At 43.2% G+C, this 27,458-nt stretch overlaps 2 protein-coding genes across 3 annotated transcripts; one reads left to right on the top strand and one right to left on the bottom strand.

The window, feature by feature from the left end:
* Nucleotides 1-1,101: 1,101 nt before the first annotated feature.
* Nucleotides 1,102-12,938, top strand: sh3bp1 (SH3-domain binding protein 1). The gene is made up of 18 exons (XM_070990997.1): nucleotides 1,102-1,324; nucleotides 4,269-4,311; nucleotides 4,711-4,815; nucleotides 4,904-4,980; nucleotides 5,387-5,498; nucleotides 5,808-5,884; nucleotides 5,964-6,051; nucleotides 6,147-6,215; nucleotides 6,379-6,469; nucleotides 6,570-6,706; nucleotides 7,365-7,476; nucleotides 7,826-7,907; nucleotides 7,991-8,071; nucleotides 8,666-8,779; nucleotides 9,135-9,232; nucleotides 9,971-10,130; nucleotides 10,321-10,685; nucleotides 12,360-12,938. The coding sequence occupies exons 1-18, from the start codon at nucleotides 1,275-1,277 to the stop codon at nucleotides 12,644-12,646; spliced, it is 2,148 nt and encodes a 715-aa protein (XP_070847098.1). The 5' UTR covers nucleotides 1,102-1,274; the 3' UTR covers nucleotides 12,647-12,938.
* A 927-nt stretch (nucleotides 12,939-13,865) lies between these two features.
* On the bottom strand, nucleotides 13,866-26,971 carry cdc42ep1a (CDC42 effector protein (Rho GTPase binding) 1a). Of its 2 annotated transcripts, XM_070991000.1 has the most exons (4): nucleotides 26,833-26,971; nucleotides 21,581-21,696; nucleotides 18,265-19,265; nucleotides 13,866-15,612 (listed from the first exon to the last, which is right to left on the bottom strand). In XM_070991000.1, the coding sequence occupies exons 3-4, from the start codon at nucleotides 18,734-18,736 to the stop codon at nucleotides 14,888-14,890; spliced, it is 1,197 nt and encodes a 398-aa protein (XP_070847101.1). In that variant the 5' UTR covers nucleotides 18,737-19,265; nucleotides 21,581-21,696; nucleotides 26,833-26,971; the 3' UTR covers nucleotides 13,866-14,887. The 2 variants fall into 2 exon arrangements, with proteins under 2 accessions (XP_070847101.1, XP_070847099.1); XM_070990998.1 differs by lacking the exons at nucleotides 21,581-21,696; nucleotides 26,833-26,971 and having other exon boundaries at nucleotides 18,256-18,841.
* Between the last annotated feature and the right edge of the window lie 487 nt (nucleotides 26,972-27,458).

Below are 27,458 nucleotides of genomic sequence, written 5' to 3'. Positions count from 1 at the left end.
AACAAACACGAAGAACAATTTGACATAACAGCTGGAATGAAATCCAAACGTGTTATAAACATACACAGATCAGCTGAAGTGAATAACACGATCATCTCGTTGTAATGCACTGTTCTGCTGGCAGACCTGGCATTCATGAGCACATTACTTTGACATGAACCACCTACCTAAACATTGCTGGAGACCCCCTTCATGGCAACTTACAGGACTTAAAGGATCTGCTGCTATTGTCCTGCTGCCAGATACCACAGGACACCTTCAGAGCTTGTGTGTCTGTGCCTCAACCAATAAGAGCTGCCTTGGTGCCGTGAGGGGATCTCCACAGTATTAGCAGTTTTGAAAAGAAGCAGGATGAAGTAACATTTCATAACCATGATCTGACTTTTCAAACTTTAGTGTATCGTTTCACAGTTGCGTGATTCTGTCACATATTTACTTTGTTGTGTGCGATTATGTGTTTCATGATGTTTTATTTCTGAAATATTTAACATTACGCTTCTACAACGATCTGCGAGATGACTTCACCTCAACTCAGAAAATGTGTTCTCGCATGGTCTGAGGAACCATGAAAGTGATTAAAGCAAGAACCTCAGGCACTCTGCATCAGCACTATGTTACAATAAACTTATTCTAAGTTAAACTGGAAAAATGTAACAGCAAATAAATAATAAAAAGTTCCAGCCAGCAGCACTGATAGTTTCCTCTTTTGGTCTTTTCACATCCTTTTAGCTCTTAAGCATTATATTGTCAGAAATTAAGAAGTACATACTAACCACAGCCTGCCAGAGGGACATTTTGAGAGCGTAAGCATCACTGTGGTATGCAAATGTCTCCTTAGTACCCATAAGTGTTACATAAAGAACATTCTTTTTTTTTCTGGAAAACAATTAAAACCAAACGCTCTGCCATGACACCTCTATGATCTCGGGGTTAACACCAAATCTCCATGTGTACAACTCTAACACTGCAGGTGTTAGAGAAACCTCACAAAATTTCTCTTCCCCTTTACAGCTGACATGTCATCTGTGCAACTTCCTCACTGCCTGTGTGAGATGTGACTGAAGGGCGCACTACTGAAACAAGAACCAAAAGTGACGAACCAAACACGCACACACACGCACACACAGGAACAACAACCGCAGCAGCAATCGGACTGTCCCTGATGAAGTGACAGTCGGACCCTGTGTGTGGACCTTTCTGGAGCGGGACATCTTGTGAGGCTGAGCAGGGCTGAGAAGGTCAGGTGGAGAAGCTGGTGAGACTCCACTGCCAGCATGCTGCGGCAGTCTCTGAGCATCCTGAAGCAGCTTGGCTCAGCGGTGAAGTAAGTGCTTTAATCTGATACAGATCTTTTCTGATTTTTGTACAATATGCTGCATTGAAGCTGGAATATGCACAGCAAGGCTCTGGCGCTCACATGCGCACTGAACCCAAGTGCTTTTAAGAGCTTGTGTGAACCCAAATGTGGCATGTTTTGGTGGTGGATCGGAATCTGATCTGGTGACTTAGACATGACCACATCGGGTTAAGAAATCATTAAGTTTAATTGCTTTAACAATCTCAGTGCAGTGACTGTAGTCACACATTAGTGCTTTAAAGTGTCACCATGCAACTATTGACTGAAGAAATAACACAGTCTTCCTCTTACAAATGAAAATTTGCATGCATAAGCAATAAAACGCTCCCTTGCTCAAGGCAGTACAATAAGAGGTTTTGCCGCCACGCGCTGCTTGGTCTGGTATGATGGTAGCTTATGGTGGCTCATGCCAGCTGCAGATACTGTCACTTCCTACACTGTGACTTGTGTCACTTTGAAGCCGCTGCTGTGAAGCAACATCGCAAAGTTTCTGTGTTAATGTTAGAATGGATCATTTCAGTCAGAAAATCTTTGAAGGCTCATTTTATTTTCCTCATATAAACCTTTATGGACTTTCAGAAAGTGTGCTGCGCATCATTAGCTGCTATGCTGGAGAGGTTTTCATTTCAATGCCGCGTTCTGCTTTGAGAAATGTTGAACTATGCTTTGGTTTTCATGTTCTCGTTTTCACCGTTGCAAACATGGTGTGTAAAGCTGGCATGCACTCAGTTACTGGTTCCTCTTTGAAGTGAAGCACGCTGCTTGGGTTTTTGAGGGAAACCTCAGGCCTTTCTACTTGTGAAAGTCAGAGAGGTTCAGCGTGCCAGAGTGCACTGACCCAAGTTTGTGGTGTGTTGTGAAGGCAGTGGTTGTTTCAGGGTTGGTAGTCTTTATGGTGCTGTGGCATCTCTCTGAGGCAAAATAAAACTTTTACACAAATAAAATAATTAATTGCAATTGTTTTTTATTAAATTCAAGCAGCTTCATCATCAAGAACATTCATGTTCCTCCATGAGCTAAACAGTGACTGAACTAGAAAGTTTGTGCAAGATGATGATGAGTGGGTGACCAAATCACACTTAACCCTGTCTGGTTTCCTTGGTAATTAGCTGCAGCAGTGCCAAAGGTATATGTGTGTGTGTGTGTGAGCGTGCATGTGCATGTGCATGTGTGGGTGTGTGTGTACCTGTGAGTCACTCTGCTTTGAGAATAAACATGCATGAGCATGCATCTGCAGCAGAGCAGCGTGGGCTTCAACTACCACAGCAGCGCTTCACACAGTTCTCAGTTTGGTCTGAAGCTATGAGATAAACACACATGTACAAAAATAAGACACACGCACACACTCAAGTTATTTCCATCTACTGGACCTCATGTATGCGATCAAAGCCGCTTTGTACAGCATAGTGTGACAACACATTGATTCTGATTAATATATCAGTTTCTTTATGTCACAGTGGTCGGGGCGTAACCTCCATCATATCAGCACTCAGTGCAGGCACACACACCTCCACAGACACTTTTACTTTGCTAACACAGCACACAGCACGTCATGCTCTGATGTAATTTCACTCTGTGGAATCATTTTTTTTCCACCTCAAAAGGAAGAGAGTCGAGATGAAAAAGGGAACTGCGTGTGCTTCAGAAACATTGGGGAGTTCTCCCCTTTGTGTTATGAAACATCAGATGTCAGGTTCACTGGAGGAAATAAGACACTCCACCCTGGAGGTGCTCAAGCTTATCTGACCTCTCTGCAAACTGGGCTGGGCTTCCTTTTGGTGTGACACCATCTTGAAGGTGTTCTCAGAGCCTCAGAGGAGTTTGTTGAGTCTCACCTCTCTGCTCATCCTGCTCCCTTCTTTTTTTTTTTTTTAACGGTTGCGTGTCGCAGCAGAGACTGAAGAGTAGTTTTGGTGTTTCAGCCCCTCCTCTCCATTCACAGGGCTGCTGCTGAGCTGAAACCACAGCTCCAGCTTTAGGTTGCTGGCTTCATGTTGCTTGTCAGTCAGGCCTAAAAATGTCCTCATATGTCAGCTCAAAGCCGAGGAGGTGTACTTATATTTTAAACTGCAAAGCGTCTGCAGCATCCGATTATTATCAGGCAGCTTGTAAGCATCTTGTAGATTCCTGTATTTCATTGCCACCATTATTACCATCAAACAGAGCTTTCAAATGACGCACGACACTTATTTCTGTTCAAAACCTTCTTAAGAAACCCTCCATATGTACAGTATACAACCCCAAGGAGGCCTTTTCAGATGCCTAACAAGCAGTCCAAAAACCAAAGATATCTAATATGCAACAATATATTTCAGAGTAAAAGCAGCAAATCCTCACGTCTGAGAAGCAGTTTGATTTTTGTGTGATGAATGACTTTAACAGTCATGATAGAGGTTATAGAAATAGCCCATTTGATCAATCCCTTAAACAACAGTTTAATGGAACCATTCAACATTTTGCTTATTTGTTGGTGATTGACACCACACACACACGTCTGCACGCTAAGTATGATTCACAAGGTCGCCAACTTGCAAGCTGCCCTTTAACACCAGCATCCAGTTGGCTTCTTTTAGCGTAAAGCCTGGTTGCCATGTCCAGCCTTCTGACATGTTAGCTGTTCACAGTCACAGTGCTGTCAATCTTCTCATCAAACAGTGACTCGGTGTATTTCCAAAAGTGCTGTAACTCTTCCTGCGAGTCATTTTCAAGCAAGACTAGCAACTGTTCTCTAGTGTCACTTGGAGCTTATTGTGGAGTGACAGTGAGCCTCAGCCTGATGATGAAATTCACCGTAACTTGTAGATTATAATGAAAGGACATTTGAATATCAAAGCTGGAACAGTTAATTCTGGTGCTAGTTTTGACATGGTTACATGTATATTCATGACTAACCCCACGTACACCTCTGCAGATCACAAGATGCCACTGAACTACTACACGAGGACCTGGTTTTGGTAAGAAAAAGAGAATAATTCTCCTATAAATTACTTATCATCCACGAATGATTTGCTTCCATTTCATTAGATTTTAATTCAAACTTTTTTGTTTCATGAGTTTTAGAAGGTAAACACACCTCAACTCAGCTGAAACTTGGTCTTCAGTCTGACATCATTCTTTATGGTGTGAAGTTTATATGACACATCATATTTGATATTACTGATGTTTTGCTTAGTCATGATTAGCAGCACCACAACACCACTGACAGCTATAACAAAGCTTATAATGGCATGAAAACAGACATAAAAACACAAGAAACGGCAGGAACTATTCACCACAACTTCATCTGTGTGTGTGTGTGTGTGTGTGTGTGTGTGTGTGTGTGTGTGTGTGTGTGTGTCTCTGACTGTGTGAAGGTGGAGCAGCGGGTGGAACCGGCCAAGAAGGCGGCTCAGGTCCTTCACAAGAAGCTGCAGGGCTGCATGCAGAGTCAGCCAGGGCTGGAGGCCGAGAAACGGATGGTACTGAAGCTACTGGGTCCACGAGGACGAGTCAGAAAAGCATTTGATCTGCTCCCTGAAGGTGTTACATCTGCTTCTGTCTCCACAGAAAAAGCTGCCCCTGATGCTGCTGTCCGTTAGCATGGCAGAGAGCCTCAAAGACTTGGATGCAGAGTCCCCTATCAGGTGACAGGTTTGATCCTCTGTGGCTGTCCGTCACTCCACGAGCAGCTGTGCTGACTGCTGTCATGTGAAAACCTCATGGCTTCAGTGCAGTGGTTTTCAGTTCTGGCTGAAAAAGAAAGAGGATCCCACACAACTAGAATACTATTCATGTTTTTTATGTTTGAGGCCCTGATGGAGCAGCTACTCGATACGCTGATGTTTAGTTCTTGCTGCACACGGGGCCAGATCCTCATGTGTTTGTGTTTAATAGTTTCCTTCCAGCACATTTCTTTTTCTACAGCTTAATGTAGATAGGTATGTTTTTATAGGTTTCAGTTCTGACATCTGTCTTTTGTGTGTGTGTGTGTGTGTGTGTGTGTGTGTGTGTGTGTGTGTGTGTGTGTGTGTGTGTGTGTGTGTGTGGCAGGAGGGTGTTAGAGATGTGCTGTTTCATGGAGAAGATGCTGGCCAGCATGCTGGCAGACTTTGAGATGAAAGTGGAGAAGGCAGTTCTGGAGCCACTCAACAAGCTCAGCGAGGTGAGAGTGGCTGACTGCTGTCATACTGTAATACATACCAAAGCAACAGATTTGTGATACAGTGTCGCACAGTTCAAGCTTAACAAAGGTGCTGTTTATTGCACTATTGTATTATTGAACAGACAACTGTTCATGCTCATGTTCACACCTACTCTTTGGGCTGTGGGAGGAAGGTGGAGCTCAAGGAGAAAACTCCACACAGAAAAGCCAAAGAACATAGCAAAATATTAAGAAATAAAGTATTGTTGAATGGCTCTTGAACCCCTTTGATCTTGAACAGCTTTACTGTTTTTCCCTTTCCCCCTCCAGGATGATCTACCAGAGATTCTCAAGAACAAGAAGCAGTTTGCAAAGCTGACAACAGACTGGAACAATGCAAGAAGCAGGCGAGTTACACAGCCTCAGTGAGGGTGTTACAAGTTATGCACATGCACTTTTTATATTTTTGCATGTGGTTGTGCTCAGGAGCCAAGCCAGCACTGGTCCGCAGGCGAAGCAGGATGGGCTCAGGGAGGAAGTGGAAGAAGCTTGGAGGAGGTTGGAGAGCATCAAGGTACCAGCATTTCCTGCAGCAGTGCTGTGTTGTTGAGCAAGACACTGACCGTGGAATAGCTTTGACCTCTGACCTCTGTTTTTCTGTCTCTGTAGGACCAGTACTCTGCAGATCTGTATCACTTTGCAACCAAGGAAGAAGACTATGCTAACTACTTCATCCGTGTGAGTTGCAGTTGCACTGGCTTGATCGTTTCCTTCTTAAATGTGCAAACTAAATAATAAATTCATCTCACAGTAAAAGTATGCACATAGCTGGAGCCTAACCACAGACTCAAGTGTATCCATCAGTCTTGGAAACCCCCTTCTCTCGTTTCTCTGACCATAGCTTCTTGAGCTGCAAGCAGAATACCACAAAAATTCACACGAGTTCCTGAGCAAAAACATCAGCGAACTCAAAGAGAATCACAGTCAAAAAGGTGAAGTTAGTTTGAGCCTGTCCATTTATTTCCTACACCGTCGTTCACACGTTGTTTACATGTGCTCTTTTGTCCTTTGTGCACTTGTCCGATTCCGCAGGGCCACCGATAAGCCTCTCTAACAAGAAGGTCTACGGGGAGGCTCTGCTGTCGCATCTGTCTCGAAGCCACAGAGAAATCGCTGCACCCATCCAGGAGTGTATTCACATGCTGCTCAGAACAGGCATGAGAGAGGAGGTAGGGCTGCCAGGGATGAGACTATAGATTACATATGGAAATTCTGCTGAGCAGCACCTTTACCTGTCAGATTACTCCTGCACAAAGCTGCAGTGCATGATCCCAGCATACAGATTTGAGGACTTTCCTTGCCTTTATTCAGAGTTTTATCGTTCTCAGGCACTGCAGGATGTTGCTGACTTTTCCCATTTAAAATGTGTATTGTAAGGTGCAAAAATTTGCATTAAACACAAACTACAGTCAAGACTAAGGGGAAGGCATTCGTTTTGCAGGTATTTAGAGAGAAACCTAAATAGTAGACAATGAATTTCATGTCAATCCATTTGATAGTTGGAGAGACATTTCAGTCCGGACCAAAGACTGAACTGTCTGACTAACATCGGGCTGTGTCACTGACGGATAAAAATGAAATTCTCTCTGCAGGTTTTGGTGGCATGGTACTGTATGTGCTTGCAAAAGAAGGCAATACAGAGACTTTGTATTGCCTATAGATCGCTCTCAGCCTTCTTTGCATTTAACTAAAAGCCCGCTAGACCTGGTCTTGGACTAGACTTGGACTCAGCATAGCTGGACCTGACTGCTGCTATCTCCAGCTCTCCCACTTAATCACTCTTCTTCTACATCTTTGTCCCGGCTCTCTTCCTCTATCGTCCCTCAGGGTCTGTTTCGTCTGGCAGCAGCAGCCTCCGTGGTGAAGAAGCTGAAGACCTGTTTGGATCAAGAAATGGTCGACCACAGCGAGTTCAGCATGGACCCTCATGCTGTGGCCGGTAATGATGTGTCTATTTCATTTTCCTTTTTGTTTCCTCTTTATGGAGTTTGACTTTCTGTTCACTGCTTAGCCAACAGCCCTCTCTGATTACCCAGTTCCTCTTCTGTTTGCTCCAAATACAGCCGCTGCTGCAGCTTCCAGTAATGTAAAATGCTTCATTTCCTGTGTGGTAGAGGATTTTTAGAACAGCTTTCATGAGCCGTGTGAGAGTGACAAAAAACAGACAATATCACGACAATATCACGGCTTATAAATTGTTATTATTAACAGCACAAAATGGTAATTAAGTCATGACCTCAACTTCTTTCATTGCAACCTGTGATTTTTCTCTGAATGTGCTGCAACAGGAGCTTTGAAGAGTTATCTGCGAGAACTTCCCGAACCCCTAATGACCTTTGAACTCTACAGTGACTGGTTTAAAGCTGCAGGGTGTGTATGATATCGACATTATTTATATTTCGTTTCGCTGTGGTTTCAGTCCAGGTTCTTGAGTTTGAGCTCTTTCTTCACAGGGAAAAGGACCTGACAGAGAAGCTGGAACAGTTCCGAGTACTTCTGAAGAAACTGCCACCTGAAAACTACAACAATCTCAGGTGTGTACACATTGGGTACTTTTTTTTCTTTGTTAAACAAAAAATGTCAAATTTACATGTCATTTGGCCAAAAACACATCTCAGAACAGTCAGCATTTCAGGGGAGAAGAAGATCCTCATAAGCAACTTTTTCTGAATGCATTTTTAGCCACACCAGCGGCTTTATATAACAATGTTACTCTGTCGGTCAGTCAACATTTTTGGCCCAGACTGAAATGTCTCAACAACACGATACACACACTGATGGTCCTCAGAGAGTGAAACGTATGCCTTCTGACTCTAATGATCCTCCGACCTTTCCTGTAGCACCACCTGGAGGTTGACCTTCGGGATTCTTTGCGAACTAATGCTACTGTAGTTGGTACATCTGCTGAACATTGGCATGTTAGCATTGTTACTGTGAGCATGTTGGCGTGCTGTTGCCTCACAGAGCTGCTAGCACAGCTGTTGACTCTGGGTTGTCCAGAGGGTTTTAAAATTGGTTTAAACATGTAATCCAGGAGGTACTTTCATCCTCTGCACTGTCCGGCACCATAAGTGTTAGCCATTTCTAGGCAGCTTTTCAGATACTTATCCCCCCTTTCTCCCTGTCAGGTACTTGGTCCAGTTCTTGTCTCTGTTGTCTGAGCAGCAGGCTGTAAACAAGATGACACCCAGTAACATTGCCATCGTCCTGGGGCCTAACCTGCTCTGGCCACGAGCTGAAGGGTGCGTAGTGACCATGTCCCTCCTTCTGTCTTTACCCCACGTATGCTATTATCATGTTTTATTCGTGTCCTGTTCTGTCTGCTCCTCTTTCATCATCTTTGCACCATAATATGAAGAGCTGAGCATTAGTGTGATATTTCATCATCAACACCTCGTTAGCAGATAACTTTCTTTGCAGTGAGGATTGTTTTGCAGGAAGAGATTGTGTAAATACTCTGAGTGGTTAATTTTTTGTTTCCACGTAGATAAACAGTTAGCAGCTTTAGTTTTGACTTTAGTGACAGCCTGGTTGTCTATGAAACATAACCCTTGCTTGTCCCACGTGTCTTTCTTCTCTACCTCTCTGCCTCTTTAGGGAAGCTGCTCTGTTTGACATGGCATCAGCTTCTTCAGTCCAAGTGGTGACGGTCATTGAGCCTCTTATTCAGCACAGCTCCAGCCTCTTCCCTGAAGGTACACCAAACATGGATGAACCCCCTTTATGTGACACCAGCATCAATTATTTAAAGGGTTATTCTTGTTTATCACCAGACAGTATTACCAAACATTTCAGTGACAACAGGCAGCTGTCATTAGCTTTGGTATTACTGCATATGAAACAGTTTTTTTAAGATGATGATTTTGATTTTTATTCCCTATTTCTTCTGTTTTTGCATGTCTAAGAACTAACATAAAAAGCAGTTCAGGTAAATGGTGCCTCTTTTTATGTGGTGAAATGATAGTACAACGTACAATACAAAAAGGAAAGAAAAGAAAGAAAATGAAATCTTGTGGCACCCTTGGCCCCTCCTGAAGCCACCCCACGGTGCTGCTGAACCCACTCTGGAAACTGCTAATTTGACCTTTATTCAGACATAAAACTGAAAGTCACTGCACACATTGCACAGGAAATGCTCACAGCTTCTGGAGGCACAGCAGGTCCAAGCTAAAGCAGGAAGTCTGTCTGTAAAAGAGACAGTTTGGCTTGTTTTACTTTTTGAAGTACATTTAGCCTACACGTTATTTAAAACCTGTCTGATCCTTTGATTGCTCCTATTTCTTGTCCAATTAGTCTTCTTTTAACGATATCAGATCTCCACAATGCAATTGATCAGTATGATGATATTATTATGGGAATGATAGCCAAAACTGAACTGATATTATTTGATGTGGCACTCATACATTTGCTGTTTTTTCCTTTGTCTCGGTCAGCTGTGTCCTTTGAGATCCCAGAGCTTCCTGAGGTCCCGGATGGGGCTCCTGTTTCCCAGTCGCTGATGTCAGAAAAGGACCAACTGAGGAGAACAGTCTCCTCTTCATCCACAGCCTCCTCCTGCTCCTCGTATCACCTCACTCTGTCAAAGGCAAACAGGTACCACCCTTTAAGGACAGAATTCACAAACTGAATTCACGGTGCAGCCACAAATCATTATTAGGATGATCCTGTATTAGAGGGTTAAAGCAAAGCCAGCAAGAGATGACCGTTTTGAATATCAGGACCACATTCCCGTATTTTTTACTAAAAACATGAACTGCTGTCTTTTCATCTTTCTTTCCATCAGCACATCCTCTCAGGACAGTGGCAGCTTCTTGGTGAAATCTGGCTCTGTGAGTCGCGGTGGCACTTCCTCATGGGCCAGCCCTGTAGCTGAGACAGCAGCACAAACCCATCAAAACACAACATCCAGCAGCTCATCCTCCATCAATTCCAGCCCCGTCGTGGCCCCCAACACTTCCACTGCCTGTGGCTCAACAGCGAACCGGGGCCCATCCCCGCTTCCTAAAGTGACAGGAGCAGCAGCAAACCCAGGTCAGATCAGGATTCCCACCCAGCAGCAGTGCTCGGATCAGGGCCAGCTGGATACAATTTTGGAGGCACCTCCAGACTCTCCCAGAGCGCTCGTGAAGATAAGCTCACCGTATAAACGTAAGTCGACGTCCACTGTGCCCAAAGGCTGTCCCCAGATGTTGTTCAGACTTGTTCAGCAAGTTAGTGTTGCACTTTCGTGAATTTAGGGTACTGCAAGGGACATATTTTTCCAAGAATGGTCAGAATTGTAGCAGCAGAGGCTGAGCTATCATGACTTTTAATTCCTAGTGTGGGTCAAGCTCCAAAAACACTGAATCCTACGTTTCCCGTAATGCAAATCAATACTGTCTTGTTACACCAAAGCCAAGATAACCTAGATGACAGCGCTATGACATCATCAGAGTTATTTTCTAAGATTTTAGAAATCAGAGCCACAGACGTCATTATTCAATCGTGTTCACAAGTTGAGTAGTGCTCCTTGTGACCAGTAAACACATCTTCATGTGCACATTTTCCTTCAGAAGCAGCAGCCCCTCATTTCATTCTTGTTTTTGGGCTGAGGACACAAACACCTCATTGCTTCCATATCTCTGTTGTGTAATGTCCTGTACAGATTCTTTACTTCTACCCTTTTCCACTCACAAAGTCAAAGTGGTGTTCGTTAGGTCAAGCTGACAGAGAGAAGATAATATACTGCTCTTGTTGTAATAACCAGGAAGAACACAGGAAACAGGATGTCTCACACCACTGACCAAAATATCAGTCTCTGGGGTCATGCGTCACCTCTCACATTGTAACTGCCTCACTGGCGGGTTGAGGCTGAAATAGTTTCCCTTGTTTTCACTCAAGTCTTCTCACGTTAAACAATTCTCCAAATTTTACTCTAACTGGTCTTCCAAGATTGTTTTTCTAACCCAACATAATTTGAATGTAGCAGCCAGTCATTCAAATGTCAGACTTCTTTCCTTCAAAGTGGTAACAGAGCAGTGGCCGTCTAAACACTGACAACCATTTAAAACTGGAAACCCAAGATCCAGATGGACAAAACCAGATTAGGTGTAGGTTCTGAGTTCCAGAGGACATCAGAAGTCTGTAGATATACTTATCACATTAATTCCAAATTGTTCATTGTAATTGAATACATATTTCGGTTAATTGAATTCTTTTTTCACACTTTGAGTTTTATGTCAAATGGGCTGCATCTAATACTTGCACACTGTTTCATCACAATTTTATATTAAGTTCAGTTTCACTTCTGCCAAACAGCTGCCACTGTGACCACATTGTGGCAACCATGCTAACATAATCCAACGCTAAAATGTATAGAATCATAGTCAGTAAACTGTTTTAAATATGCAGTGAAATCTTTGAAAAGTTAGCTAACATCAGCTACTGTTAGCTCCTGGTCATATCAGACCAAGTGAGGCTGTGGCAGCAAATCCTTTGAGTGCATGAAATTGTGTTTAATTACTTTTGAATTCAACTTTTGTAACACATTGTAACATTCTTAAGAGGAACATATTGTTTCTTCTTTCAAAAGATGCATTATCTGACTTTAACTAAAACTACTTCATAATAATAATGATGATTTGAAATAGAACATTTACAGCCTCAGTGCTACATGCTAGTGGACAGCACTGCTTTTTGAAAAAAAATCTTTTGCCATTTTTGGATCCTCTGTTACGCAAATAAAATGTGTTGATGACATTTGCTTCACAAGCCTTTTCTTAATCTAGTCGCTCTCACGCAGCTTCCTTCTAATCTCCCTGTCTTCCTTTTCTCATCCTACAGCAAAACGAACTTTCAACGTGAACAAAGCTAACCAAGGTAATGAGCAGCTGACAGTTCAGTTCTCTAAGCCCAAACCCCCAGCACCTCCCAAGCTCCAGGCCCCTCCGCCCCCCACCAAAGACCCGAGGGCCGCGGACACAAAGACCCAGCCGATACCCGCACCCCGAGCTCAGCCAGCCAACCCCAAAAAGCCTCCTCCAAAAAAGCCTGGAGTCAAAGCCCCAAACTGCCCCCCACCACTTCCTCCACCTTCACAGGCGAAAGTACTACCTTCTATAGCTCAGTGAGAAAAATGACGTGTGACATTCATGAATTGTGAATTTTCTTGTTGCAGCTCTTAAAGAGGAACTTTCTTTTTTAACCTCTGGTGGTTTAACTTTTCACCTCGCTGCAGTGATCAACACATTACTCTGGGGCCCTGTGACATCACTGTCGGGTGTGGTGACAGCAACCAACCACGCCTGTGAGGGACGCTAGCTGTGGTCAGAAGGGGCGGCAAAACAATATTTTTAAGGCTGCTGATAAGCTACTCTTTAAAGGGCCAGTGTGTAAGAATCTATTGGCAGAATATTGCAGAAATTGAATAGTATTAAATTCCATTCCATGTACCGTCTTTATGTTTTCATTAGTGTATAATCATGTTTTTGTTACTTAGAATGACATCTCTATATCTACACACAGAGTAGGTCCCCTTCCACAGAGTCCACCATGATACACCACCATGTTTCTACAGTAGCCCAGAACAGACAAACTCTGACTCTAGCACCTATTGTGTTTTTTAAAGAGTTTTGTGCCCACTGTAGGTTCTCCTACATGCTTGGAAGGGGAAGTTGAGGTGAGGGATATTCAGTTGGTCCCAGTCTGCCACCTCACCACTAGATGCCTCTAAATCCTTCACACTGGACCATTAAACATGTAACATGTTACGTTTTATTGCCTGGTTGGTTACGAGCAGCTGTGTATTTTGTGTAAAAAATCTCCCCTCGGATATGTTTGCATTGTTCAATACTGCCAATCTGTGCTGTTCAGTCCCATTGAGGACTCATTTTAAGACAAAGTGCTGCAGCTTAGTTAAGTTTTTGGTCTGTCAACATTTATGTAACCAATATCATTTATTTATTCTTCAGTTTCTGGTGTTCTACATTTCCCAAAATGCAAAGTGAGTGCTGAAAGGCAAGTCTTTTTGGTAAAAACAAACATCTACACTATAAATTAATCCAAAACAGATTGCCAGTTGCTGTTTGTGGTGTTTTTCCATAAATCTACCCAATAATTGTATTCATGTGAGCTAATTAGGTATGGTGAAATTTTTGTGTGAACCTTGAGACTTAACTGCAGTTTACTTTTTCAGTTGTTAAAAGATAACCCACTCAAAGTCTACAGCTCACAGCAGATGGTGGTGAGCGTGGTTCATGTCAGGGACAACAGTTGCGACAGCTTTTCCAACCACCTGTCAGGTTTACCTCTAAACCTGAAAAAACTGTGTCAATAAATGCATATTCAACCTAACGAAAAACATCTTTATTGTCAATTTATATCATCATAGTATATCATTGGTACTGACTGCAGCATATGGATGTGAATTGCACTATGTACTGCAGGTGCTCATACTGTAAGTACACATTTATAGGAGGTCAGTTGATATCTTCATGTACAGTTGTATAAAAAAACATATAAATGCCAATTCTTCTATAAAAGCAATACAGGAGTCAGACTTCATACTCATAAAAGGTGCACGGAGTATCTATATAGAAGGTCTGCAGCGTAAAATGAGCATTTATATGGTTTAGGCTTTAGTTGCAACTGGCAAACACCGGTAATACTTGTCATATTCCCTCAGTCCATGCAGTTTAATAACTGAACTCTTTGCATTTCTCTTGTTTATTGAGGCCTGAGATTCCAGATCTCTTACCTCCCTTCCCTTTTTCGTTTCTTGGTAGTGTATTCCTGAGTGAAAAGTTGGCAAAAGACGGTAGTGTAGGTTGTAAAAAAAAGGCTGAAACAAGATTACATTTTTTTAAAATCCCTGCTTCCTCTCTGTGTTTTCATGAGTGACCAGGACTCACACCAAGAATCTTTTCCCTTCGTATGTGAGGAAGTGTCTAAAGTATAAAGTGAATGACAGGCTTTGTAACTCCTATATTGAGTAATGTTGGTATTTCCTTTGAGACAATCTTAACAACATTCTCTGGCACATCCTCACTTTCAACGCTTCCGCTTTGTTTCAGGCCTTTTTCAGTCATGACGTTTTGGAAGTGTTCTCCCTTTCCGTGCAGCATCAAATCTTTCCCTCCTTTTAGGTACATTCAGCAACAGTTTTGCATCAAAACTGCACATCCTTAAAGCATTTTTGTATAAAAGTAAAGGATCCAATATTAAGGACACAGTTTCCATGGTCACCCTGTCAAAAGAGCCAGCTTCGTTGACCATAAAGATGTTTTATATGACTGATTTGACTGGAGTTACGGATAAATCAAACATCAGATGAAGATTTGTCTTAGTGTCAAAACATCTCTGATTTGCTCAGGTCACACTTTGATTTCATCCTCGTCGTCCATGTAATTGTAGGACATATTCTTCTTGGACTGGCTGATCATCATCTCTGAATCTGCCACCTCCACCCTCCTCTGTCCCTTTAGGAAGGTGCCGCCATAGTGGCGTGCGAGCACATCTGTAGCGCTCTGGAACCTCTCACTCTCCATCCCCATCCCCAGCCTCACTCGCTCAGTAGACCCCATCACGACATCAGGGACTTTAACAGAAAGCCCAACTCCGTTCACCTCCATCATGCTAGACTCCTCCTCTTCCCATTCGGCCCCATGCGGGCTCTTCCTGCCCACGCAGTCCTCTCTCAGTAGGGAATCCACATATGAGATAGTAGCCGAGTCCATCTCTGATCCCTCATTGGTCAGCCAGCCTGCGGACCCTGGCTCCTCTCCCTCCCAGGCGTGGCCATGATCTTCTGGGTGGCCGCCGATCATGCTGAACACCTCGCTCATGAGGGAAGGGCCAAGGTCAAAGGTGAAGGTGTCCAGTGAGGTGAGGGAGGGGAGGGAGTCAGAGTAGGCGGTGGTGGAGGGTTTGGGGTTGGAGGTTACAATGGAGGCGGAGCATGTGGATAAGATGGCGTCGGTAGGGTCGGTCAGAGAGCCCCGATGGATGTTAGGGGAGCAGGAAGTGGGGAGGGAGATGGAAGGCTGCTGCCGCTCAGAGCGGGAGAGACGAGGCAGTGTGACGAAACCAGACTCCAGACCTAAGGAGACAACACAAACATCAGGGGGACAAGGTTTGTCTTATGTACTGTGTCATTGCACTTTTATTTACTCTCATTTGCTTTCTCGTGTCTGTCAGTGAAGTATGAGCTACTACCATGTGACATGAGTTTAGCTTAGTTTAGCATAAAGAAAAACTTCTAGCCTGGCCCTGTCCAAACGTCTTCCAGGAGGCTGAAGGGTGAGATAATGTGCTAATTAGTGATCTGTAGGTGTTAGTGTGGACAGAGGGAGACACGCAGCAGAAAGAAACACCAGAATCAGCTTTAGACAAACAGCTGGGCAAAAGGAAATTCTGGCTGAAAGGCAGCAGCCTCCGCTAAGGATCGGACCCAAGCCCAAAGTTTTACTGGCGCGGTCCAGTTGATACATGGTGCAATCCCACTCATGGTTCCTATACTGCAACTCCAACAGGGGGCGGTGTAAACCCATCTGAGAACATCCTGTCTGAAGATGACAAGCCAACAAAGCCTGACTTACAGAGTGCTGAGTTGTTCTGCTCTGTGAACAGTGCATCATCTGCCCGATCCTGTCAGATCACTTAACAAGTCTCACACTCACACTGCTGTCTTCATGACCCAAACGTTTAAAATTACCACAGCACCTCTTAATGCCAGCCTTAAAGGGCCAAGAGTCTGGAGGTTTTTCATACCAACTAAAGAAAACAGTGTCTGATTTCACAGATTAACACACTTTAACCAGAGAGCAAGAATGACGTAATCAGTGGAACCAGTTTGTGGAGGACTGGGCGGCATGAAAACCTGCAGACTCTCCCATCTGTGTTTCAGAAAGAGTAATTACTGGGGAGTAACATAGCTTCAGTTAGCACTGCAAAAGTATGCAGTTTAAGATTTGAGATAAATATGTCAAAATGACACAAACTCATAGACTCATGACACACATAGATAGATTTGGTTGTTTACACTTACTGGGTCACCCAAAATGTAATCATATTTCAGGGATTAGACAGCTCATATGTTCTAATCACTTTCAGACCATTTCTAAGAATAGTCTGACATTTTGGAAAATATTCTTATTTGATCTCCTGGCAAGAGCGTGAGATGAGAAGATTGATGTCACTCATATATGTTGGATATGAAGCCAGAATACTGTTAGCTTAGCTTAGCATAAAGACTGGAGAAAGAGGGAGGAGCGAGCTTGGGTCTGTCCAGTTACTCTAACCAGAAAGTCTAATAATGAAGACATTATATCTTGTTTGTTAAATCCATACAAAAACTGAAGCGTAAAAATTTGACGGGGACAGAGCCAGGCTAGCTGCTCCCGATGCTTATGCTAAGCTAAGCTAACAGTCTCCTGACTGAATGGTATCAATCTTTCCATCTAGACATAAGCATATTTCCCAAAATATTGAACTGTTTCTTTGACTGTCATATGTGATAAAATGCCCACAAACATTGCATTTACATTCAGCAAATGCTTCACACACACACACACACACACACACACACACACACACACACACACACACACACACACACACACACACACACACACACACACACACACACACAGGGGAGGTCAGACTGTGTGAGTCATGAGTGTGGTGTTAATGTGGGTCATTCAAACAGCCTCTCAGACAGCTTGTTGCCAGCTCTGTCTGGATCTCTGTGTGTTATCAGCGCGGAGGCTGCTGATAATGAGCCAAGGTGATTCATGAGGACATCTGGGGCAAATCTGTCTTGATTACTGGGTAGAACTGATGGTTGAGTTTCACTGAAAGCTCTACACATGGCTGCAACCTCTGCAGTTTCCAGTTAGCACTGGTTAACTCCTTTGGCCTTTGCCCATGTGTTTCACTTTGTTTAGCAACAATTTAAATGTATTAAATTGAAGGGAACATCTATCCTTAATCTTAGGGACCATTTTGGGATTTGGTGATGCACTCTTCTTAATCCTTGACAGTCGGGGCAAAAATAGATGACGTGACATCATGCTGAGAAAACAGCGATGCAAAACACTGATGGTGTTAGTCCCTCAATAAATGAGCAAAGGCTTATAAAGGATGTACATTTTTACACAACCAGAACAGACCAGTCACAATGTATCCTGTGTCAAACAGTAAGGTTGTTTTGCTAACACTGTGATCCCCATTTACAAATACTGAATGCCACAAGTTTAGGCACTAATGGCCTAAAAGCACTAGCTGGTTGACTTAAACTTAACTGATTTTTTTGGACACGTGGAGGAAAGCTGTGAAAGCCTATTAAAGCTGATATGGCAGTTGAAAAGTTGTTAACACATCCAGCAGACAGAGAACAACGTTAGCATTCATCTGGACACCTGACAAATCGAAGTCCAACATTCACTCTCTATTTAGCCCTGGTTTGGTCTCCATTGGTTGGCTAAATGCGCCACTATATTCACCAGCTAGTCATTGGGTGTGCAGGTGGCATACAGTGTATTGGAGCTTTATTTCTCACTATCACTGTCTGCTGCATGTGGAAATGAGAGTGAACCAAACAGTGAAGTTTAGGCTGCAAAACCAAAACAATTCACTTAAAGTTGAGTGATAATTCTCTGTGAGTTCGTCACTATTAGGGTTAGGGCACTTTCACACACACATCCACAGTTGATTATAGCAGCTTTAAGACAAAAAAACCTACCATACTCACCATAAGAGCTTTTCTTGTCCTCTGGCGTGCTTTGACAACTGGGGAAGAGCAATTTGGTGGTGGGACTTCCATTAGGCATATCCACATCCAGCCTGGGAAGGGAGATGGCGTTCTTGATGATGGGAGAAACCGCGGGAGGTGGCGGCGACAGATCCTTGGATCCTTCTCTGGGTCGACTGTCAGAGCCCCTCCTGATTTGACGCAGCGTCCTGGAGAAGAAAGCTCCGATCTTGTTGTCAGGGGTGGAGGTAGAATCCGCTTCCCCGTTGTTCCCATTGGCCGTGCCTCCATGGTTGCTGAGGAAGGAGGTGTCCCCAAACACATCGCCGCCACGGCCCACGTGCATGGTGTGGCGGAAGTCACCCAGAGGAGGGCTGATCATGTCCACTGTGAGGTCACCTTTGAAGCGACGCTTGCTGTGGGAGTGTGAGACCAAACCTTTTAGGCTTGACAGCTTCTCCTGAAGATTCATGGTCAAAAGAGGTGACTGAATATTTCTTGAAAACCGTCCAGAAATAACGTCTGAAATGGCCTTTAATCCCGCTGAATGACAAACCCGAACTGGCAAAGTTCAACTTCTCTCCTCTTAGATTTATGCCAAAATCACTCACAGTTCAGCAGTCCAAAGTATGGGCTTGAAAAACAGCCCTGAAAGATTATTCCAAGATCTTGAAACTGTGTAATTTCTAAGGCTGAAAAGTTAAACTCCAGGTCTGCAGCGCCAAATAGTTCACTGGAATATTAGCTGTGTTTATCATGTGCAGGCCAAACTCTGTCCCACTGTTTGTAGCTCGTTGTCATGCATAGCTGGCTGAATTAAACGGACATAAATTGAGGAGAACACTGTGCAGTTGTGTTCCTGGAAGCAGCCCGGCCAGTTGGAGTGTGGTCAGGTCGCCTGGTTTCCCCCGCTTGCCTTAGGCTTTGGCTTTGTCGACATCAGCTCAGAAATAGGTCTGAGTCCAGCTGCAAACGGCTCTGCGGTCACACCATGGAACCATCTATTGAGAGTAAAAACAGGGAAAAAACATCTATCTTTAAAATGTAGACAGGGATGTATTTGATTTTGAGGGATGTTGAGAGACATGGATGACATTTGCAGTTTGTTCTGTGGGAGTGGAGATTCTGTGAGCGACCACTGTGCTTTCCTTTTCTGAATGCTGTATGTCGTTGTAAAGTAACCTCACTGTATTTTGTCTTTCTGCAGGTTTTTAGGATTCCGCGTTCCAAAGGTCCGCTGGTCTGGAACCTTCTAAATTTAGACCACAGTCCCTCCTCTGTGCAACAAACCAAAGTCTGCCTCTTATCCATAAAATGGGTGCACTTTCAGGGAATTCTTGCTTCCATTTTGTCCAGCTTTGTCTGGCGTGAAGGTTACACAAAGTTCATTTTACATTTCACTGAAAAGGCTTGACGCGCTTTTAAAGCTGAGCAGCAGCCCTTCTTCAACAGGCTTACATTTGTTTATAAACAGGCGAAGTATGCCTGGCAAGATAGGAAGAGATACTGACAATTTCCTGATAAGAAAATCACTGCTGCTACTTAGCGGCACTGCTCGACGGGGCCCTGACACAGTGAAAGACTGTTAGAAACTCAGAAATACATTAATTCATTTAAGTGAAATGTGAAAGGAAATAAAAATTTTTTACTTTTCTTGGTTGGGGAAAAAAAAGAAAAAGCCTTTTCATTTTTTCCCCTTTGCCTCCAATATGTTGACGGAACAAATTTGACTTTGCTATTCATCTTTAACTGATTCACTTTATAGTTTCCTGTTTTTTGGTTTTAGTTATCTAGTCCCTGTTTTTCCTCATGCAACTATTTACTGTTTATTTACATTTTTCATTGTCTTTGAATGTGTCAATGGACTGAGCAGCTAGCTAGCTAACTTAACTCAAAGCTATACACGTCGAGCACAAGCCTTTTCAGCTACCTACTTAGCTGAAGCTAACATTTGTGCAGGTGTTAAACAACCATGTACTCAATTCTTCTGCAACATTACTATATACACTCTTGTAACCGTATCCAAAACATTTTGGCTAATGCTAATGCTAGCTGACGTAAATTAGTATCCTCAGACACCATATTTCTGTCTTAAGGTTAGCTGCTTCTCTTTTTTGTTTGTTTTGTTGTTTGTTTTTGTTTTTGGTTATATTTTTGACTTGACTGACAGCCTTTTACTGCCTTTCATCAGTTTTGGAGCTCCATACCTCCATAAGTCTGTACGTCTGTAATGAACGCAGACAAAAAATTGGCTTTTTCTCATGCGTTGTTCTTTGCCAGCAGAGTAATGGATATCCAATTCTAAAATATTTTGATAGCATAAGGCAGGCCTGACAAGGACCTCTGGTTCTCTTTAAAAGCTTTCCACTGCAGCAGCTAAATGTCGGCGGGCCTCCCACGCATGCACGGCCCCGTCTGGCTTCATTAATGATCTGCTATGGTTCAAGAGCTGGGGATTGCGTCAGGTCCAAGGCAGCCCCTCTAATTTGCTGCTGACCGCAGTCCCAGGCCCTCCACTCCACTTCCCCTGACTGGCGTTTTAAGAGGGACATGTGGGAGCAGAGAGGGAGGAAGTACGCCACATACCAGCACTGAGCAGAGCCATATCAAGGCTCACAAAAGGACACCAGGGACCAGTATACAAAGGTGTGATATTGAATCTAATACGGCGTGAGCCTGCAGGGACCTTGTGCACGTTCCCATGAACCACAGTGAAGCGATGGGCCACCTCTCTGATTACAGTTCCCCAGTGGCAGTGGTCACAGGCACAATGGCACTGTGTGCTTCCCAATAAGGGCAAAGGCTTGTCTTGCTAGGTTTAACATGAAAAACCTCAGTCTAATTGATAACCTACAGTATTACAGGAATACACTCAGGGCCATTAATTTCTCTGGCTGTGTGCTTACGGAAAGCTCTGGTGTTTTGTCTTTGCCTGTAATCCCGTTAAAGACCTTTGACCACAGCTCTGAGGGGGTCGCTCCCCCCGAAACCTCTTATGTATCTCGACCCTCCGGGCAAAGCTCATTTTATCTGCACATATGCTTCTATGTTAGTGAACTCCCCTTCCCTCCTCTCTGTGATCCTGCTTTGCACTTGATGCTCTCTTGTCTGAGTCACACAAATACAGCAGCCAGAACCCTCAGGCGTCACATAAAATGGCCTGAAAAGCAATGCAAGGACAAAAGCTCCAATATTTTGAGTCTTTAAAAGGTAATAAGTTTAATGCTATAATCCCAGTAGCAGCCTGCCTGCCTGCCTGCGAACTGGATATCATAAAAGAATAGAGGACCTCTCGACAGGAGGGACTTGGACGTACCCTGGATTATCCTCTAATCCCTCATCCTCTCCGTTACCCCCAGTAGGGTGTCTCTTTTTGGGCAAGGCCGGACTGCTACCACCCTGGTCAGCTGCTCTGCTGGCTCTGATTCCTGACTGAGACAAAATAAAATACAGAATGAGTTTGAGAGAAGGAGGGAGTCAATTGAAACTGGAGCGAGACAAGGTGCTAAGTGATGGAAGGAAGCAGGGGATGAAAAAAAAATTAAGTTTCATTTTCTCAAAAAGGAGTGAAGGGGGAGGATGGCAAATGGGAGCAGAAATACAGATGACGGAATGGATGCTGAGAGAAAAGAGACAAAGAGGAAAGGTCAGATGAGGAGAGGATGATAGGATGAGAAACAAAAAGAAAAAACACTGTTTTTACTGTTTTGCTGACACCATAACTTTTCCTCTTGGACCCTCATCAGCTGCACATTTTCACTTGTGCAGTAGTTTGGTTTATGACCAAATCCCTGCAAAGCCAATAACATTCCTATCAGCCTCAAATATTTTAGAGAAATTAGCAAATGCTAGCATGCTGACACCTAAAATTAAAGATGGTGAACGTGGTAAACGTTACACCTGGATAGTATTAGCATGTTAGCATTGTCAATGTGAGCATGTTAGCATGCTGGCATTAGCATTTAACTTAAAGCACTGCACAAATCTGCAGCATGGTGGCAGACCTAGTCCGGTTTTTATGTCTTTTGTCTTGTTGGGACGTTTGTCACCTGTCAGTTTAACCGTATTTGATGCTTTTAACTGCTGCATGGTCTCATATTTCACGCAAACATTTTTTTTTCTAACTTTCTCCTTTTAAAAGTTTTCATGACTTTGAGAAAACATCAGTCTTGCAGTATCAGCAGTGTAGTTACTGGAGCCTGACAGTGGTCGTAAGCTCTTCATCAACGCCGCACCAACAGATATCTCCAAAGGTGCTGAGAGATAACTGTATGAAATCTTGCAACGAGGCATCAGTTGGCCAGACTCGCTCAGTGTTCATGGGAGAACTCTTTTCTGTTACAGCCCCAGCCTGCGATAAAACGAGAACATTTCTGCATTAAAACTTCTGCTCGGTTCATCTTTCTGCTGCAGCTTTTTAGTTGCTTTCTTTGGGCAACTCACCATTCAGGGGATTTCGGTGCATTCATACATCACAGACAGGCTCAATAAAACATTTCCATGTCACTATGTACAGTATTTGCTTGAGGTGGCTTTGCTGGATATAAACCAGAGTTACCACAGCCTAATAGGAGCCGTGTGTTTTGTGTGTTGTGTGTGTGTGTACGAACACATTCCTGAGCAGAGCATCGGTCGATGGAGTCTTTCTCTCGATTACGACCATCAAACATCCTTCTTCTCAACCTCAGTGCTGATTGAAACCACGTTTTGGTCTGAAACGTTTTTTTTTTTTAATTCTTTCATTCTTCTCCTTTTCCTTCACTTTTTCTTCCTCTTTCTCTCTCAATTCTTTCCCTCTTCTTTCTCTTCCATTCTCAGCTTCTTTATTTTCTTCTCTATTATTGTCTCCTTTTATCTCCTCTTGTTTCCTTTCCCTCTCCCTGTTCACTCTTTCTGAATCTTTTCCTCACGTGGTTTTTTCTTTCTTTCTTTTTCCCCTTTTCTTTTTCTGTCCCTGTGTTTTTCTCTTTAATTGCTCCCTTCTTCTTTTCATTTCATTTCTTTTCTTTCTTTTTCTCTTTCTCTTTGAGTATCTCCATTGACTCAGGAAGGCTGAAACAGCTGTTGGGCCCACACAGGCACACACACACACACACACACACACACACACACACACACACACACACATTAATCTCTATTTCTGATGACTTTAACTCAAAAATGTTTCCTCTGTTATGTTTTTTCTTGAGTAAAATCAGAGATGGACTGAGTGTTTCGTTGTGGGTCTTCCCCTCCCTTCTCTCTCCCTCTCTTCTCATGTCCTTCACTCACTAACCCCGCTAACCAGGTGAACAAACATACAAGATAAGGCCACATTTTTTAGGCTCACCCTTTGACTTTCAATTACGTTCCTATTTTCACCGTCCATGCTCAGTCTGAATCCAAGCAAAACACAGCTACACTTCCTCTCTAGCCAAGAAAACATTTTCATGCTTCAGCAAACATCCATACTCTTTGCGGCTCCCTGCTTCCTGCATCTGCTGGAACTGGCGGTCCCAGTTTGCCCTCTTTGTTGCCTTTCAGTTTACATCTCTCCTGTGCTCATACATTAACTTGCGTCTTTTCATCTCTCTTTCTTCTGCTCACGCACACACGTTTCCTCTCTCTTCATTTGATATTCGCCATATGTCAAGGGTCAGGTCAGTTTACCTGAGAGCACACATAGACACTGCAGCCACACTGAAGCATGCGCATGCAGTTTTATCAGATCTTTTCAGATATTAATTACATTGTTTCTATAGGAACAAGAAACTGAAGCTGCAGTACTGGAATGCCAACGATAATTTGAATAATTATTAATAAGATAATAATTAAGATAATTTTGTCACCATTACATAGTTTGTCCACCAGAGAGCAGTGATATATACAAATATTTTTTCCCCACATAGGAAAAAAATGGACATTTTGGAAAATATACTTAATTTCTCTCTTTGCGAGAGCTGACGAGAAGAAAGAACCACTCTCATATCTGAACAATACACGAGTCTCGAGCCAGCAGCTGGTTAGCTTAGACAGGACAAAGACAGGAAACAGTGTTTAATGGGTAAATTAATGAGTTTTGGAGGTGTCTGCAGGACAATATGTGCTCAGATATTTCATTAGAGGTGATGGTAGACAGATTTTGCTCTCTTTGGACAGCCAGGCTAGCCGTTTCCCCTTGTTTCTAGCCTTTGTGCTAAGCTAACCATCTCCTGGCTGTAGCTTCGTATTTATAGTATATGAGAGTGATACTGATCTTATCTAACTCTCAGCAAGAAAGCCAATAACTGTCCCAACAGTTTCCCCAAAGTGTTGAACTCTTGCTTCAAACAAATTCAAGAGATCCTTGTCAAAAAATGTATTAACAGATTGCTGTCATATTCCTTTTAACTCTCAAATATTGATATAAGTATTGATATCAGTCTAAAATACGCAGTGTCTGTTGGGCTCTCATAGAGATCAGTTAATCCACAGGTCTCTGATGGTTCTTCATGTTGAGTCGTCATTAAGTAACGATAAGCAGTTGGCATAATTTCCAAAGTTTTTTTTTAAAAAAGACCAACAATGAAGTTTAAATTTTGCTCTTGCACTCAGCTACTTCCACTCAACATGTCACCTTGGACTCACTGATATTGTTCTTATCTCTTTCACAGACAGCACAAAACATTGCAAGTTTCACATTAAGGCTCCACACGGTACAGTTTCAGGGGGAGAGGTGGAGACTTGCCAGAGTAGGGGAAACTTTACAATCATCCACATCAATCATCATCTGAAAAGTTCACATGTAGTCAAAGTTTGGACACCAGCCAATCAGCAAACAGGCCTCAGCCTAACCCTGTTTTTCCATCTAAAAAATGACTGGCTTGGTCAAAAATGTTCCCTTTTTACTCGCACTATCCAATGAAATCTACTATCTGCAGTGAGTTTTAAAGCTATGACATGTAGGTCAGAGACCAAGAGTTTACCACATTACCCTGCCTTGTTGTTAGATGAGTGAGTTGTGACCATTTGGTGACGACGGACCATGATGGAGCAGTTTTCCCATCTTCATGTGTGGTAAAAAAAAGAAAGAAAAAAAATCCTGCGGTGTGAAAACAAATACAGCAGCCAGATTCAGAGTTCGCACCTCTGCTACTGACCCTTTCCTGGTTGGTTGCGTCAATGACACCCAAAGGTCACAAAGGGCACCCTTTAAAGGAATGTAGAACTCGGGTAAAAAAGGGAAAAAAAGATGAGGAATAGACTGTAAAAACCACAGGGAAGGTCTGTACCCATTTACTTGACCAAATGCTTTGAAAGGCACCGTATCATTAGTGTAAATCATATGAGGGGGATGTACAGGAAACATATTACATACATGTGTTAATCATCTGCTGCTGGCTGAGCTGAGCACATACAGGAGGCCGATGTAGAAATATCAAAGTGTGTACTCAGGGTCTCCCGAGAGAATGCCTACTCTGGGCAGACTAACTGGGGGAAATATGGCTCCAGTTAGACCTGAAACAGTGAAACACTGTGTAGATCCACAATTGGATTTTGTGTTATTATCACTGAAGCAAGCTGGCTTTTCATTGATCACCAATGCTCATGTTTGTTTATTGTCAGGCCAACGTGCTCTTCAATCAATGTGTGTGTGTGTGTGTGTGTGTGTGTGTGTGTGTGTGGTATTTGACATGGTGGCCTCCCTCGTGGCTTGCTGGCAGGTTGTAGGGGTCAAGAGGCCACTGCCCCCAATTTCTAATCAGTGCAACCATGCAGCCTGTTTGTCTCCATAATTAAAACACCTCAAGGGCACCAACTTCAACTTCACCATGCCATGTTCCAACAAATCAGCGTACATCTCGGTAACGTGTATGAAAATGATTATGTTATGTCATGTCATGTATCTGCTGTAATTACAAGGCAGAGCGATAAGGAATCAGAGCAGGAGCAGTTTGTGCTGACCAAGGCTGCAGTGGGGAAATCGTAATGATACACTGCTGCCGAATATAAATATGTTATGGAGAGGATTGAGTTTCATGTCAGACATCTGAGAGAAGGCTCTCACAACACTACAACAACTTAGCCACCAGCGTTGAACAGCAGGACCATTAACACCATGTCTGATAACAGCTGAGTTTCACTCAACAGTTTTACAAGACTTGATGGAATGACCTTATCTGAAAGTAACCCTCAAATGTTTGCTTTCTTTCCTCTTTTTTCTCTCCACTGAGCTATTAGTTCATCTATGCTTTAAGTAGGAGAAAAACATTACTGCTGATTAATGTCATGATATGCAGCTTACAGCTACATCAACAGGTAACTGATAAGCTCTTTTATAAAGTTATTCCCTGTCCAAACAGGAGCCGCAGAAAATCAAAGAAACACTTAAAGGAATGTTATATAAATCTGATATTAATATTAGACTCAATATGCACCAAGATGCATTATACATACACTGTAGTTATTACAAACACACTGTCAAGTCTCAATATGAATGTTATATCAAATAAAAGAAGCATGAACTTCTCACTGAGCATTACAGACTCATTGTGAGTCTTTCTGAGCAACGTTACAGTGACTAACCGTTAAAACTGAATCTACACTCACCAAAGGCAACTGCGACACGAAGAAATGGAGACTTCTGGGCTCTGATGTAATTATTTTTCCATTGGAAACGCACTTGAGGCTGCTGAAGTCCGAGCGAGCCGGTTGTGCAGCCGGACTGTGCCGCGGGTGCGTCGGGTGTGTGGAGCGGCGCAGCGCGGAGGCAGGGGGGAAGGGGCGGGATCAAAAAGCTTACCAGTAACACCATCAGAGGGCCACACCGAGAGCTCCCACACGGTGCTTCACCTCAGCGACATGACAACTGGCTCGTCAACACGCGTTCAAGGCGCAAGCAAACATGTGGAGACAACAGGCGGTGTGACATGAGCGTCACATCACCTTTGTTGACGTTTGGAGAAACACATTTAGAGGTGACATAAGCCCCATGTTTTCAGAATAAAGAAGTCTGTCAAGTGCAAATCATCAGACCGTATCAGCTGGGTATCTGCTGACATTTAGCTGCAGGGAAGCACATTATTATGAAATTGTTTCACAGTGACTCAGTTTGACTTAATGTGCAATAACTAACCACATGTTAATGTGTATTTAAAGCTGGATCTAACAATGACTCTGTCCTCCTCTGAGGCTTTTACTGTATGTCCTTCAAGCTAATAGAAACAAAACTGTAG

This window comes from Chaetodon trifascialis, chromosome 21, assembly GCF_039877785.1.
Source record: "Chaetodon trifascialis isolate fChaTrf1 chromosome 21, fChaTrf1.hap1, whole genome shotgun sequence".
Classification (NCBI taxonomy): Eukaryota; Metazoa; Chordata; class Actinopteri; order Chaetodontiformes; family Chaetodontidae; genus Chaetodon; species Chaetodon trifascialis.
Note: the sequence above shows the minus strand (reverse complement) of the source record. Positions and strands in the feature narration are given on the sequence as shown.

What these genes read in the sequence shown, in the direction of transcription:
- sh3bp1 (XM_070990997.1), top strand. Translation starts at nt 1,275, where the DNA reads ATGCTGCGGCAGTCTCTGAGCATCCTGAAGCAGCTTGGCTCAGCGGTG. An exon ending in GGACCCTCATGCTGTGGCCG is followed by an intron (nt 7,477 to 7,825) that starts GTAATGATGTGT and finishes GTGCTGCAACAG; the next exon opens with GAGCTTTGAAGAGTTATCTG. An exon ending in GACTGGTTTAAAGCTGCAGG is followed by an intron (nt 7,908 to 7,990) that starts GTGTGTATGATA and finishes CTTTCTTCACAG; the next exon opens with GGAAAAGGACCTGACAGAGA.
- cdc42ep1a (XM_070990998.1), bottom strand. Translation starts at nt 18,736, where the DNA reads ATGAATCTTCAGGAGAAGCTGTCAAGCCTAAAAGGTTTGGTCTCACAC. An exon ending in AAGCTCTTATGGTGAGTATG is followed by an intron (nt 15,613 to 18,255) that starts GTAGGTTTTTTT and finishes TTGTCTCCTTAG; the next exon opens with GTCTGGAGTCTGGTTTCGTC.